Below are 16349 nucleotides of genomic sequence, written 5' to 3'. Positions count from 1 at the left end.
CCATCCACCCATCCACCCATCCATCCATCCATCCATCCATCCATCCATCCATCCATCCATCCATCCATCCATCCATCCCATGTTATGTACACTTCCCAGTATATTCCAGCAAAAGTGAGGATGTCCAAGCCCTTTACAGACTTCCAGGACCACATTAATTCTTTGATTTTTAACCTATCCAGCCTGAACGATTCTCAGAACATCAGTGAGACTGTCCAGGCAGAGGCACCTTGCTGAAGAACCGTCTCCTCCCAAATGTCTTCCTCAGAGCATGCTTCACTTCTTGGTTCCGTAAGCTGTAGATGATTGGGTTCAGCATGGGAGTTACCACTGTGTAAGAAAGGGCCACCAGTTTCCTGCTGTTTGCCAAGAGACTGGACTTTGGCTTTAGATGTATCACTCCAGTTGTGCAGTAGAACAGTGTCACCACCACCAGGTGAGCAAGGCAGGTGAAGAAAGCTTTGCGCCTTCCTTCGGCGGATGGCATTTGGAGGATGGTGTGGATTATCTGGATGTAGGAAGCTGCTATCAAGATAAATGGGATCAGAACAATTATAACAGTAGCCACGAACACCAGAAGCTCAAATAAGTAGGTGTCTGAACAGACCAGGTCTAGGACAGGAGCGATGTCGCAGAAGAAATGTTCAATCTCCTTGGAGCCACAGAACGGGTAGCTGAACAACCAGCCAGTCAGTCCTAGGGACAGTGGGATGCCAGCAATCCAGCAGGCTGTCACCATATGGAGACACAGCCTCCTGCTCATCGTTACAGCGTAGTGCAAGGGCCGGCATATGGCCACGTATCGGTCGTAGGCCATGGCTCCCAGGAGGAAACACTCAGAAGTGATGAGGAATATGACAAAGTAAAGCTGTAGGGCACAGGCTGAGAAGGAGATGACCTTCCTCTCCAGCAACAAACCCACGAGCATCTTGGGCACGATGTTTAGAGTAAAGCAAATTTCAATCAAAGCCAGGTTCTTGAGGAAGTAGTACATGGGGGTGTGCAAGGCGGGGTCGGTGGTGGCGACGACGATGATAAGACAGTTCCCCGTCATTGTGATGAGGAACATCAGGAGAATTGCCTCAAAGAGGAAGACCTGAAGAGCAGCGAGGTGGGAGAAACCTTGCAAGATGAAGTAGGTCTGGTTCCTGAGCTCTGGTGCTTCAACTGCTTCCATGTGAAAGAGAAACAACACAACCTGTGCGAGCCAATGGGGAAGAGATGAGAGGAAGGGTCTTCGTAAGGTTGAAGTAAAAACAGTGAGCTGAAGCACACACACACACAAACCTCAAAACCAAGACAAAAATGAGATAATAAAACCCAGTGAGCAGAAGAACTAGGATTTTCCTTAGTTTGGCTGCTTTCCTTTTTAATTAAGCTAAAATGTTGCTGATATTCTCTGAAACGCCTTTTCACCAGCAACTTGCTTCTTTCATTTGCTGTATGCAAAGTGTGAATTCCTTTCCCCCAGAACTGAGATCTGATTCAATTCTCTGCTCTGTTTCTAGAAGGAAAAATGTTTTGCCCTGTTTTCAGACACACACACACACTTATTTATGTATATGCCCATTTCAAATAAAGAAAGGTGAATAAAATTGTTGGCAGGGCAGTCATACATTTGAAGCCTAAAGGATGGACAGAAGATATATATATATATCTTTATATATATATATATATATATATATATATATCTTTACTATGTGGTCTTACTGCTGCTAAAATATAAAATAACAACCTACTACTTTTGTGATTTGTTTTAAAGCTATAGTCATTTTTCATGCAGTGCCACTGGACAACTGCTGGTGAATTCAGTAATATAAGAAACTTTCCTCTCCTAGACCACCTGCAGTCTTCCTGTCCATATTTAGGTATTCATGATGTAAATAACCATATCCAAAATAAACACTTGAATTCCCTTCTCAGTTCACATTTCTTTATGCCATCTATGCAACTAAATCAGGAACCTTGGCTGTATTTCTCACTGAACCCAGCTCTTTTTATTGGTGTCACTACGTGAAAGTGCTGTTCATTAGCACAGAAAGGAGCAGCTCCCTGCACTGAAAAGCTGGGAAAGATCCTCCCTGACGAGCTGCAGTCAAAGTACCCTCCAACCTGCACTCTGATTGCCAACACTGGTTGACCTTCCTGTATTCCTTCACAGTTAAGTGAAGTGGAAAGTCTCCAATGTTACAAAATACAACCTCTTTCAGTATGTTACCATCTTGACCTCCCTTGTTCCCTCTGATCATCTTAGTGGTTCTCTTCTGGACCACCTTCTATTTATCCATGTCTTTCTTGCTCAGAGGGATCTCAAAACGGGACACCTTCTTTCTTGCAAGAGGTAGGCAGAGGGCACTGGCTGCACTCCTTTGACCAGAGGACTGCACTCCTTAGGACCAGACTCCTACCCAGTGCAGGCACACACTGCTGGCTGGCGTCTGTCTTGCTCACCAGGGACCCCCACATCTTTTTCTGCAGAGCTGCAGATCAGTCCAAATCTATTCCTATGCCTATTTTGTACCACGGCCAAGATTTGGCATTTGTCTTGAACTTTAAGAAGTTCTTGGGTGTGGCCCTTCCCCCCAGGCCTGAATTGTGGGGGTTTTTTTTAATGGGGAAGCTCCTGAGGATGTTCTCCATCACCTCATCCCAGTTATTGATAAATATGTGAAATAGCATTAGTCCCAGTATCAGCCCACTAAGAATGCCTCTCATGGCCAGCGACCAGCTAGCCTCAGCCTTGATCATTCAGACCATTGTAATGTTTTCCCATCAAGTCCAGATCTTCCCAGTCTGGCTACAAGGTGACTATGTCAAGAATTGCTGAAGTCATTAAATGACATCTACCCCTTTGCCCTCACCTATGCTGAGCCAGTCACCTCATCATGGAAAGGTGTCTTTTTTGTCAGGCAGAATGTGTTGGTTTTCAGTAAATCTGTGATGTTACCCATCCTTTCCTGCTCTTTATGTGCCTGGACATGGCCTCCAGAAGGATTTTCTCCATATTCTTCCTTGAAGCTGAGGCTGACATTCCTCAAGTTCTCTTGGCCTGAAGACAAGCACACTTGCTTTTCCTCTGTCACTGGGCACCTTGCACAGGAGTTGGTGGGGCTCAATGAAAGACCTTTGAACTAGATTTGAAGGGGGAAATGGATAAAACAAGGCTTGTTAGAGAGAAACCTGAGGGTGCCATGTTAAAGATTGAGGGATGGTGTGCTAGAGTGAGGTCCTTCAGTCTGCCATCTCACTGGAGGCAGGGGACAGAGATCCATATGGCAGCAAAGATACAAGGTTAGACACCACAGAAATGTGGTATTGGGATCAGCAGCCCAACCAAAGTTCATCTACAACAATGGGCAACTAACAGGAGGAGCAGGAAAACCTTGTGCAGTGGGAAAACTATGATATACACTTGCCATCAGGGAAACATGGTGGGATGACATGCCCAACTCAACTGCCACAACAGATGCAGTTCTTCAGCAGGGATATGCAAGGAAGGGGAGGCAGTGGAGAGTCCTGTGTGGTAGGGTGTGTAGATTGTCTAGAGCTTGGGGAGGGTGATGGTAGGGTTGAGTGTTTATGGGTAAGAACCAAGGAGTCCCACAAGGCAGATACAGTGGTGGGAGTCTGTTACAGACCACCTGATGAGGATGAAGAGCAGGTGAAATATTCTATGAGCAGTTGGAAGAAGTCTCACCATCACTAGCTTTTGTTCCTGTGAGGGGAGGACATCAACACATCTGGTGTCTGCTGGAAATGCAGCATGGCAGAGATGAAACAGTCCAGAAGGCTCCTAGAGTGTATGGAAGAGAACTTCCTGACACCGCTGGTGAGGGACCCAACTGAGGAAGGCATCCCACTGGACCTGTTGTTTGCAAACAGAGAAAGTCTTGTGGGTGATGTGATGGCTGGAGGCTGTCTTGGGGACAGTGAGAATGAAATGATAGCATTTTCAATTCTTGGAGAAGTAAGGAAGGGGGGTCAGTAGATACTGCCTTGGACTTCCAGAGGGCAGACTTTGACCTGGTTGACAGGCCCCTGAGAGGCAGTCCTGAAGGCTAGTGGAGTTCAGAAAGGCTGGACATGCTTCAAGAAGGAAATCTTAAAGATGCAGGAGCAGGCTGTCCCCATGTGCCAAGAGATGAGCCATTGGGAAGAAAACCAATCTGAACTGAGAGCTTTGGCTGGAACTCAGAGGAAAAAATACTTAGGAGGGTTTATGACTTTTGGAAGAAGGGGAAAGCCACTCAGGAGGACTGCAAGGCTGTCATGAGGTTATGCAGGGAGAAAACTATAAAGGCCAAAGCACAGTGAGAACTTCATCTGGCTACTGCTGTAAAAGACAATTAAAGATGTTTCTATAAATAGATGAACAAGAAAAGAAGGACTAAGGAGAATCTCCATCCTTTATTTGATGCAGGGAGGAAATATAGTGACAAAGGATGGGGAAAAGGCTGAGATACCTAATGCCTTCTGCACCTCAGTCTTCAGTTGTAAGACCATTTGTCCTCTGGGTACTCAACCCTTTGAGCTGGAAGACAGGGATGGGGAGCAGAAGGAAGCCCCTATAATCCAAGGGGGAAGTTGTTACTGATGCCCTACACCACTTAGACACACACAGGTTTATGGGGTCCACTCAAGGGTACTGAGGGAGCTGGCAGATGTTTTCACCAAGCCACTTTATTTATCAGCAGTCCTGGCAAAATGGGGAGATCCCAGTTGACAGGAGGTTAGCAAACGTGACACGTATCTGCAGGAAGGGCTGGAGGGAGGCTCTAAGGAACTAAAGGCCTGTTAAACTGACCCTGGTGTTGGGGAAAGTAATGGAGCAGATCATCTTGAGTGCCATCCCATGTACAAGACACCCAGTCGATCAGGCCCACAGAGCACGGGGTTATGCAAAGCAGGTCCTGCTTGACCTGATCTCCTTTTATGACAAGGTGACCCACTTAGTGGCTGAGGCAAAGGCTGTGTTTGTTTACCTGGACTTCAGTAAAGCCTTTGACACCATTTCCCACAACATTCTCCTAGACAAACTGGCTGATCATGGCTTAGATGGGTGTATGCTTCTCTGGGTTAACCACTGTCTAGCTGTCCAGTTGTGGTGAGTGGAATTAAACCCAGTTGGTGGCTGGTCACAAGTGGTGCTCCCCAAGGCTCGGTGCTGGGGGCAGTTCTGTTTAATATCTTCATCAGTGATCTGGACAGGGGACCGTGTGCCCTCTCTGGGAGTCTGCAGACAACACAGAGCTGGGTGGGAACGTTGACCTGCTCAAGGGCAGACAAGGTCTGCAGGGGGATCTGGATAGTCTGACACCAACTATATGAGGTTCTACAAGGCTCAGTGCCTGGTCCTGTGCTTAGGTCACGACAACCCCAGGCAGTGCTACAGGCTGGGGCAGAGCGTCTGGAAAGCTGCCTGGGCTGAAAAGAACCTGGGGGTGTTGGTTGACAGCTGGATGAACATGAGCCAGCAGTGTGCCCAGGTGGCCCACAAGGCCAACAGCATCCTGGCTTGTGTCAGGAACAGTGTGGCCAGCAGAACCAGGGCAGTGACCGGTCCCTGTACTGGGCACCCGTGAGGCCACCCCTAGAGTGCTGGGTTTAGTTTTGGAGCCCTCACTACAAGGACATGGAGGTGCTGGAGTGATTCCAGAGAAGGGCAATGAACCTGGTAGAGGGTCTGGAGCACAAGTCTGATGAGGAGAGGCTGAGGGAACCGGGGGGTGTTTGGTCTGGAGGAGGTTACCAGGAGATCTCTTCACTCTCTACTACTACCCAAAAGGAGGGTGTAGTGGGATAGATGTCATCTCTTCTCCTAAGTAACAAGCAATAGAAGAGGAAATGGCCTCAAGTTGCATCAGGGGAGGTTTAGATTTGATATTAGGAAAAATTTCTCCACTGAAAGGGTTCTCAATCATTAGAACAGGCTGCCCAGGGAAGTGGTTGTGTCACCATCCCTTAAAAGACATGCAGATGTGGTAATTAGTGATATGGTTTAGTGGGGGATTTGGCAATGTTGGGTTAATGGTTGGGCTCAATGATCTCAAAGGTCTTTTCCATCCTAACCTATTCTGTGATTCTATGACCTCAGTTTGTACATCACTAAACTGAACCCACCCAAAGCTATGGATGCAGCAGAAGGTGCTGAGGGAAGAGACTGACATCATTGCAAGGCTTCTGATTGTCATCATTGACAGCGTCAGCTGGTTATCCTCTGTTGTGGATACCACATCCCTTTCCCAACCATGTAGCTACTTTAAAAAAAGAACCATTTCAGAGATTTTTTTTTTTTTAAATCCACATTTTTACAACTTAAATATTTTCATGAATGATCAAGAAAAGCTTTTATGTTGTTCTGCAAAGATCCATACAGCAAACAGCAGCAGCCAAGATACCCATTTGCATTTCTCTTGCAATCTATGAATAGAAACAACCACCAGATGCTGGTTTGGTTCATCCTTCAGAAGCAATCAAAAATAAACCAAGATAATTGCTAGCAGTACTGAATTCTCTTACATCCCCATGAAAGTCTTAACATACAGCTCTGACATCTGAGTTCTCAGATACATTCTCTTCCACCCTTTAAAGACATTAATTTCCTTTTTCTTCAACCATCTATACTAATAAGTATTTTTCTTGCCAATTTTCATTACCAAATAGTATAGAAAATATGAGTATACCTCAGTTTTCATGAGAAGTAATCCAGAGTTTCTGATATGATGCCTTTGTTCATGATTTCAGATACTGGGATACTTTTTTTCTGTCTTTTGGGCAACGCTTCAGGACTATGAATAGGATCCCAAAGAGAGAGTGAGGTTCAGCTGCTCTGAACTACATGCTATCTTACATGACTTCCTGAGGCAAGAACCCCTCTCTGGATTCATTACTGAGTATACTCAGAAGACAAACCAACTCTCTTGGTATTGCAGCAGACTGTGAACAATTTCAGTTCATGAAAGTTCTCTCTCTTTTTTTTTTTTTTTTGTTGTTACATAAATAGAGGCAATAAAGTTTATTGTAATTTGGCTAGAATTTAAATTTAAAATAGAGTTTAAATAGAAAGTGTGATTCTGCATTTGAAGGTACTGGGGGTATGAAAACACCCTTCGGTGGATGCCTTGTTTGACTCGTTGATGGAGTCTGTTTTGATGGGGAGAAAAGAACCCCAAACCAAATCAGACCATCTGTCTGAGGATGGGTATATCATCTTCTGAAGACAGCTCTTTCTTTTTATGACCAGGCAGGTAGTAGCAGTATGTCATTTAGCTACAATGTCTAAATCTGAAAGGATAAATTCTGGTGTAATGGAGCCTTCAGTTCTTCAGAAAATTCGAAATGGAGCCTGAGGCTTCAAAAACTAATTTTTGAAGAGCATTCTAGACCCACATTGAACAAAGTCTTTTGTGCAAGGTAAGGAAACCTGAGATCGAGTCAGAGCTGCCATACCTAACTTCAGACATCCACAATTCAGTGGTTTGATTGTTGTTGACATGTCTCGTGACTTTTAAAATGCTCTAGAGTATCCAAGCCACCTGCTTAAGTCCAGAAAACATGATAGAGATCCATAGGCCGTTTATCCTTCTCAAACATCACTGGAGAGCAGCCAAGATGCTCCTGGGTGTCTCAAATGGAACTGAAGGGTTATGCTTTTCAAATGGTTTGAGTCCAAAATTTCTACACCTGAGGTGGTCGTAGAGTCATTTGCCCTCTAATCAAAGGAAAGGGGCAGACACTTCTGAGACTTAATTCATCATAGCCTCAAATTCCAAAATGTGCCATGTAGAAGTGCCCTTCTCCATTTAGTATGTGGGGTAACTGTTAAAGTAAAATAGAATTTAGTATAAGTAGTATGTTATAGTAAATTGTTATTATGAAGGAATAGGGTTAATGATGTGGTATTTACAGCAATGTAATCATAGATGTTTTTAAACAGCAAGTTCTAATCATATTAAGCTGCCTCAGTGTCCTGTGTACAGCCCTTTCCATGGAGGAGTTAGTCCTCAGCTGAGTTAATGAGTAGATAGTTATAAACAAAGGATTGACTAGAGTAGGTGCACAAATATGATGGAAATTATTGAGTAAAGTATTTCAGTTTAAGAGGAGAATAAGGTATTTTATGGTTAAGTAGAGTTTTAAAAATTTAGATGTTTAACATAGAATACTGAGACCTTGGGAAAGAAGAAGAGGAGATGGTGACCTCTGAGATGGATCAGCAGGTCCAAAGCAGAACCGAGACCGAGTCATCACTGGTACCCAAAGAGAAGACAAAGGCAAATGATGGATGGACTTCCAGCCAACCAAAACGGAGGACTTTTGTCTATTCAAAATGAGGGACTTCATCTGTTATATAATTGTGTTAAAAGAGTATCTATAAGAACATAAACATAACGTTTGGGTTGCCACTCACTGAGGCAATGGCCCAACTCTGAGTTGTTAATAAAAGCAAGCCTAGAGTAACCCAAAGTCTAGTGAAAATCTTTAACAGTGACTAGGTGACTGGCACATCCATGACAGCAAATAAAGGGATACAAACATTTCTGGGACCAATTCATTCGGCCTATTGCAGATATATGTCTATTCTTGAGTTCAGAGCTCTATTTGCCTAAACTTAGCCAACACATGAGAAAGCTCTTCCTGTCTCAAACAGCTTTGAGTGGCAAGTTGTACCCACCCCTCCCCATTTCTGCTAATCCCCTCTTCAGTTGTGCCCTTCTCCAGTCTCCAGGGATATTTCCCATCAGGCATTTATTGCACTGCTAACTGCTCTCAAAAGATGCATTTCCATACTGTTCCTACGTTGTCTTGTCTCCACTGGAGAACCATTACAGTGAAAGGTGAAGCTTGACTAATCATCATTTATTTTTTTAAACCATGTTAAATATAAGAAGACACAGAAAGATCACAATTCCATAATCTGCAGAAGATTTCTTAACAGCTTTTCCTATTTTGTTATTAAAGAGAATAAAACTGCACATGAAAAATGACCTAATTTCAGGTTGGTAAAGATAGTCCTTTTGATTTGTCTCCCTTTCTCACCCAACAAAGTGGGCATTCTTCTTTGTAAGACGTTGCCATGCTGTGGGAGTTTTGCTTTCTCTTTAAGGTTTTGTCAGTCCAAATACGGATAGTACTTAATTAATTTTAGACTGGATGTCTACATTGTGTGTTCTTCTGAGAGCTGGCAGCTCTTTGGTATGTTGAACTCAGCCCTATTAACCAAAACCAGACATCCAAAATAGATTAACTGCATTCAATTAAATGTTTCTTACTTCATCTGCAATCAAGGGAGGGCATTGGGTGTTGACATCTGCACCACAGATGTAAAAGCTAACTGTAATCCAGAACCTAACTCCGACAAAGAAATGGTCTATCTGTTACAAATTGAGTTTCAACTTACTCTGGACTGAATTTCAGCTGCATTGATACAAACAGGCAGGTGAGAAGAGATCATACACATACAACTACACACACGGATTTATTTTGCTTTCTTCAAAAATTCCTTAGCAGTATTCACTACATATTCATGTTCTTTCTCCATGCCACCACCCAAACTGATAGTTATTTACCTGTTTTGTTCCTCTCCTTATTTATTTTTAATATGTTTCCAAGCTTTATTCAAATCAACTATATTCACATGCCATGTTATTGTGTCTGAACCTGTAACTCATTAAGGGTAATTACCCCTCCCCATGCCTTTTTTAACAGAAATCAGCCCTCTGAGTGCCAGAAATTTACTTGTCTGTTTTTGCAGAGCTTTCCTTACCGCTTTGTTTCTCAGGCTATAGATGAGAGGATTGACCAAGGGAGTGAGAATGGTATAAAAAACAGAGAAGATTTTGTTTGGAGATACTTGGGTGTCATGATGAGGAAGCACATAGACAGTTAATATTGACCAGTAGAAAAGAATCACCACAATAAGATGCGAGGAGCAAGTGGAAAAGGCTTTTTTCCTTCCAGTGGCAGAAGGAATTCTCATGACTGTGACGATGATGTAGAGGTAGGATGAGAAAGTCAACAGAAATGGAGGCAGTGAGCACACACCTGCCACGACAGAAATGACAAGTCCCACCACACGAGTGTCACTACAGGAGAGCTTTATCATTGGGAACGAGTCGCAGAAGAAGTGTGTGATTTCGTTAGGCCCACAGAAATCTAAACTGGAGATCAGGAACGTTAGGATTGAATTAGCCAGAAAGCCACCTATCCAAGATGTGGCACCCAGCTGGAGACAGAGCTTCCCATTCATATGGGATGGGTAGTGCAGGGGTTTGCACACCGCGAGGTACCTGTCGTAGGACATGGCTGCGAGGAGGTAGCACTCTGCAGCTGCCAAGCAGCCAAAGAAATAATACTGTGTGATGCACCCACTGACTGAAATACTTCTGTCTCTGCACAGGTAGCTCAGCAACAGCCTTGGCAAGATGTTAGAGCTGTAGCAGATTTCCAAGCAGGCCAAATTGCCCAGGAAGAAGTACATTGGGGTGTGAAGGTGCTGATTAGCCACCACCAGCACAATGATGAAGATGTTTCCAGTTACGGTCACGATGTAGATTGACAGAATCATCAGGAAGAGGAGAGAATCCAGTTCGGGGCCATTCCCAAACCCCAGGAGGATGAACTTTGTAATAGTTGTTCTGTTTCTCCACTCTTGCTTTGTCATAACTTCTCTTCCAATGAGAAAGCAGGAAATGGCAGCACTGATGAAGACCTTCACAGTTAAGACTCAAATAATGGAAGTTTCTTCACAGAAAAGATAAGGAAAGAGTAAAAAGCCTTTGCATTATCAGACCTGCCACCTGATTTCTATAAAGATTTTTCAGATACTGAGATTCACATTACTTATTACTCCACATACTGAGAAGAACACTTAAAACTAAAGTAAAGCACATGTTGCTTCTCTGGGACAAGGGTACTTCCTAGCATGTTTCCAGTCTATTAAAATTCAACTTATTTCATTAGATGTCATCACAAGATCTTCCATATTTCTTTATGTTGCTAAAAAAGGGAAGTATTTGGTTTGATTGCTTCAAACAGGCATATTTCTGTCAATAGTATGTATTGATGCATATGATATATTCACTGTATACATTTTTCTTATATGAAGGAGGCTGAAATAAAATCCAACTTCCACCAATGAAAATAAATATGAAGGATATCTATACCATTCTCAGAATATGTTCTCCCTGCCAATTACCCCCCACTCCTGTCCCCCAGTACATAGAAAAGCACCTTCCAGTTGCCTTGTCCTTCAGTCTTGTCAATTGGTAGAAGGAAAGATTCTGGATTGAAGCGATTTAATTCACCCTCAGACAAGATGAATCATCTTGTGAAAGTACCTATTTCCTGTCATGGAAAACTCAGGGGAAGTTTAGTCACCAGACCCTTCATCAGAAAAATTCTGTTTAGATAAATCCTAAATCCATCATAGTGGTCTTTTTTATTTCTCTTCCATGTGTACTAAATCACCAGATTCCCTAGATTTCATTACAAACCCCATTTCCCAAAACTCCTGAGACTTTGTCTGATTATCTCTGGATTTATTTACTGCAAAAACCACAAATAAAATAAAATAAATAATTCAGTGGCTAAAACTAGACACAATACTGTCATTAAGGCTATCTTGGAAGAGGAGCTGAACAGAAATTCAACTTTTTGGTTCTGTATAGACTCTTTTTTGTCAGCTCTGGTTTTATCCAGATGTTCATGGAGTTCAAGAAGTATTTACAATGCATTAATGGGATGTATTTTTTAAGCCCATGCTCCTGGGAACACAAATTCCAACTATGACTCCACACAGGCTGGGAGGGATGGTCTTCAGCCCTGGGTTTCCCAAAACACATCCTCTATTACCAATACAAATTTGGTGGTGGGGGTTTCAGCCCTTGTTTTCCCAGATCTAGCACTTCAATTTGGCAGCATCTGTTTGAACCATCTTCAGGGTCACCCACCTTGTGAGGTACATCTTTAATATCCATCTGCATCTAAAGCACTCACCTCAGGTTCCTCTTACAGTCTACAGAGAGAAGGGTATGCTCTGGACTGTAATTCATCTATTTTGGAGATCTACTTTGTATGAGCTAAATAAACTATCCATTTCTTTCCACTGACAATAGCAGGAGTTCAGATATCACCTCAGAAGTCATCTTCTCCCTTGCAGACCTCACCTCCTTCTTGAAGTTGCTCACACCACATGTAGGTGCTACAGGGATGTGACCAGACACTATGGCAGTGAAGGCCATATAAGGACAACCACCCACTAACTTACATCTGGACCACTTATGATGGCATAACTTTGTATGACTTACAAATTTCTTTCCACAGGTCTAATTTTAAATTTTCCTTTAAACTCTTATTCATTCAGGACCCCATTTTTTTTTGCCAATCTGACACCTGAAGATGTTGGAAGTATGTCCTGTTTCTGCCTCAATCAGTAAACCTTTCAGACCAACATTGCTCCTTACCTGGAAGCACAGAAACATTGAAATCCAATTAAAAAATATTTCATTTCTCAAGGTTTTATATCCATCTTCATTTTCCTTATGAGCTGGATTTTCTCATGAAAAACCCCAAACCAGTGTTCTTTGTTTGGCAAAGACCCTTCACCCTCCAATTTCCAATTTTTTCCATTTTGTATTTTAGTCCACTGAATACATCAAGTCTTCCATTGTCAGATGGAGTGTGTTCCTCCCTTCCCTTTAGCTTGCTCCTTAAAAACCTTTTCTGAGCTGAGGTGAGTGAAACACGCCAGGGGATAATCAAGCAAACAAGAGCCTTGGAGAGGATGTTGTCATCACCATCATATGCACCTAAATAACCATTCTTTTCCTGTGTGCTCTGATTTGAATTATAATTCTTACCCCACATTTTGATTACTTTTGGGGCTAAATGGAACTATATTGATTCAATTCCAGGCAGCTACACAAGTGCCAGACATTTCAGTAATCCATTTCCCCTTGTCCTTGGATTAAAGGTAAAGGAAGGAAGGGTTAAATTAGATATTAGGGGGAAGTTTTTTACAGAGAAAGTGGTGAGGGGCTGGAAGAGGCTGCCCAGAGAGGGGGTGGGTGCCCAATCCCTGGAGGTGTTCAAGGCCAGGTTGGATGGAGCCCTGGGCAACCCTGTGTAGCTCCAGGGGCAGGGGGTTGGAGCTCTGTGATCCTTGGGTTTCCTTCCACCCCATACCATTCCATGATTCTATAATTCAGTAATCCTCTGGAGCTGCTTTTCCTGCAAGGTGTCTGTGTTCCTAACCTTGATATGACAGATGAGATGATTGTTCCAGGTCCTGGTTTCTAATCCCAACTTCCTAGCTTGCATTAAGAGGGTCAGGTAGACTGTAATTTCTTAGCCAATGTTCAGACTGCTTAGTCTCCAAGGCCAGAGAGAAACAGCTTGATGAATAAATACCTCTCAGCAGTATCTCTGGGCAAAGCTCAACTTTGCAACAGCTTGGTGAGCCCCCAAAAGAAAAATACACAGGGAAATTCATGACCACATGAAAAAAGCAGCATTGAAAAAGAAGGGGAAGTTGTATTATGCAGACACCACTAGATGGAACTGTAGTCAAATAATCTGAAACACCAATTTAATTGCTGACTTTGGTCTTTGCAGGTGCAGATTTGGTCCTTGCTGAACTACAGAGCCTGAAGGTCATCCGTTTGGATTCCCATCATGAGATGGAGTAAATCTGTCTCCAGAATACAAAATCTACCTGTTGACTTTCACACGGGTTACCCTTGATTTCTCCTCCAGGTAGCAGCTGCATCAGTTCTCCATAGAAATAGAAATAAAATGCTTGTGGTCAACCATGTAGCCTCAGCAACATCACTGCCACGGTTTCTGTGTTTCAGTGTCACATGGAGGCTTTAGTTTTGAGGGCAAGACACACCATTTGGAGGACAAGACACATCAGAAGACAGCTTTCTGTTTTGGTTGCTGAATTGACTTCATATAATTAATTCACACGTGATTAATTCGTACCTAGCCTCAGGTAGTGAAGAGAAGTTGGGCAATGTGAGTCTTCCAACATCAAAAATTGTCATCTGACGAGGCTATGGAAGCTCTCAGAAGTGCCTGTCTCTCTCCACTGAGAGATCTACACTATCCAGTTGGTTCTAGATATCCAGATACCTACTTAAAATCACAACAAATGTTCAAGAAGCTAAATTTGTGGGAGACGATACCAACTTCTAGGTAACTAAGCAGATTCCTGTCTTCCTTTTTTAAACCTGAGAATGATTACAGCACTTGCTCAGTAAGTAAAACACTTGAGTCCAAGCTGCCCTTTAGCTCAGAGTCATTACCCCCAGGTCCCTTTCTCCCATATGATCCCTCAGTGCCCAGCCTATGCCACAGTCCATCACAGGTTATTTTCCACCTGACCCAGTGAGTTCTGCTATGGTGTGGAAAGTAATGCAAGTGTCACGAGTGCTGGGAGGGGCTTGGCTGTGGACTGTCCCTGTCTGCAGTGATGCTCTGCACATACTGTGTTTGCTGTAAAATGTATTATCTGGGGCTGGGGAATGAAAAAGGGCAGGTCACCAGAAGGAGATGGAGCACTTCCATTTGTGTACATGGAAGGTTTATATCTGGTGCTCTTGTAGGTTAAGGAAGAGAGACTAAAATTAAGATTTTATGAATTATGTTTCTTCAGAAGCATTCATATTGTAACCATAGAACAATTTTGCTTTTGAATATTGTTTTAACCAGTGCTTAGGCTAAGGATCATAGAATCATAGAATCGTAGAATCATAGAATCATAGAATGGTCTGGGTTGGGAGGGACCCCAAGGGTCACAGAGCTCCAACCCCCTGCCACAGGCAGGGACACCAACCTCCAGGCCTGGAGCTACACAAGGTTGCCCAGGGCCCCAGCCAACCTGGCCTTGAACACCCCCAGGGATGGGGCACCCACCCCCTCTCTGGGCAGCCCCTTCCAGCCCCTCACCACTCTCTCTGGAAAGACCTTCCCCCTAATATCCAATTTAAACCTTCCTTCCATTAGCTTCACTCCATCCCTCTTGTCCTGCCATTGTCTATGCTTTAAAAAAGTTAATTCTCCTAATCAGGGGAAAGTTGATTACCCTAACCAGGATCATCTTCCTGGGACAGATAGCATTTTCCTGATGGATTTATTAAAATTGCAATTTGCTTTTGAGGTATGACACAATACCATATGCCAGCCATACTGAGCATTAGCAGTGAGCAGGCTGTGAAGACAGGTAACAAAAATGAATGCCTTTAGGCTGTATGGAAACAGAATTGCAGAGACATGTAAGAGCATCCCACCTCACCTGTTTGGTGTGGGAGGAAACCTTTGCAAAGATCAACTTATTGTTTGTGAAGTTGTTTATCATGGATAGACAATGGCAGGACAAGGGGGAATGGATTAAAGCTAAAGGAAGAAAGGTTTAGAACAGATATTAGGGGGAGGTTCTAAAATTGCCATGCCTTGTAAATGCAGTGGGTGACTCAAGAGATGGATTATAAGAAAAACTGTGTGAAGATTGGTGGTGGAAACTGATATGATGTGACCACAAGCTATGGCTGTGCTTAGGTGCAGGTAGTTTTGAACACCTTTCCCCATATTGGCATAGCTAACTGATCTACAAAGCAGCATAAGCATAGAAATGTATATCCAGAGCATAAAAATATAAGATTGTGGTATGCCTCAACAAAACAGGGAAACAAGCCAGGACACAGACCTTCCCAAATGGCATGTTACCACCCATACTCCTTAGAAAAGAAAACAGCCCTGTCCCTGAGGCACTGACACTGAGAGTGGGATCTTGGCCACACTCTGAACAGAGCTGTATGGTGGGCCTGGAACAACTGGGATCTACAAGCTGTCACCACCAATGGAGAGCTGAGGAGCACCCACACGTATCTGGAAAGCACTGGGATCAGTCTGCTGAGAGTGGGAGTTCAGGGGTTGCAGGGACAGACCATGAAGCAGTGGGGTCTGGTGGGGTGGGGATCTGGCTGTGTTTCAGCAGTGAGTAGCAGTGCTTGAGGCTGGGGCACACGAAGGAGGATGGCAGCCCCAAGCATGGGGCAGCAGCAATGTTGGGGACAGACTGACACCACTCTGCTCAGGATCCTGGGTGCCTCCTCTGAATGCTCCATGCTGAGCAGCAAGAAGCAGAAAGAAGAGGGGTCATCTGGGGATTGGCACCCAGCCCCTTTCTGTGACAGAACACATCAAAGGCACTGCTTGGTGAAATCATTTATTGCCTCCTTCATTTTCCTGTAGCCTTGCTCTGATTTTCTATTCTGATCAGGCCCCTAAGAGGGCCACTTAGCCTTCCTGAAGCAGCTTCATCTCTAATAGCCTCAACAGGCCCCATT

The 16349-nt window shown here is 43.7% G+C and overlaps 1 protein-coding gene across 1 annotated transcript; it reads right to left on the bottom strand.

Annotated features, from left to right (window-relative positions):
- Positions 1 to 202: 202 nt before the first annotated feature.
- On the bottom strand, positions 203 to 10663 carry LOC311194705 (uncharacterized protein; the record flags this gene model as incomplete). The annotated part of the gene is made up of 3 exons (XM_084267905.1): positions 203 to 1198; positions 9273 to 9277; positions 9739 to 10663. 3 exons carry the CDS (start codon positions 10661 to 10663, stop codon positions 203 to 205), a joined length of 1926 nt encoding a protein of 641 aa, XP_084124031.1.
- Between the last annotated feature and the right edge of the window lie 5686 nt (positions 10664 to 16349).

The sequence above is a fragment of the Gallinula chloropus genome (genome assembly GCF_964237585.1).
Source record: "Gallinula chloropus genome assembly, chromosome: 9".
NCBI classification, from domain to species: domain Eukaryota; kingdom Metazoa; phylum Chordata; class Aves; order Gruiformes; family Rallidae; genus Gallinula; species Gallinula chloropus.
Note: the sequence above shows the minus strand (reverse complement) of the source record. Positions and strands in the feature narration are given on the sequence as shown.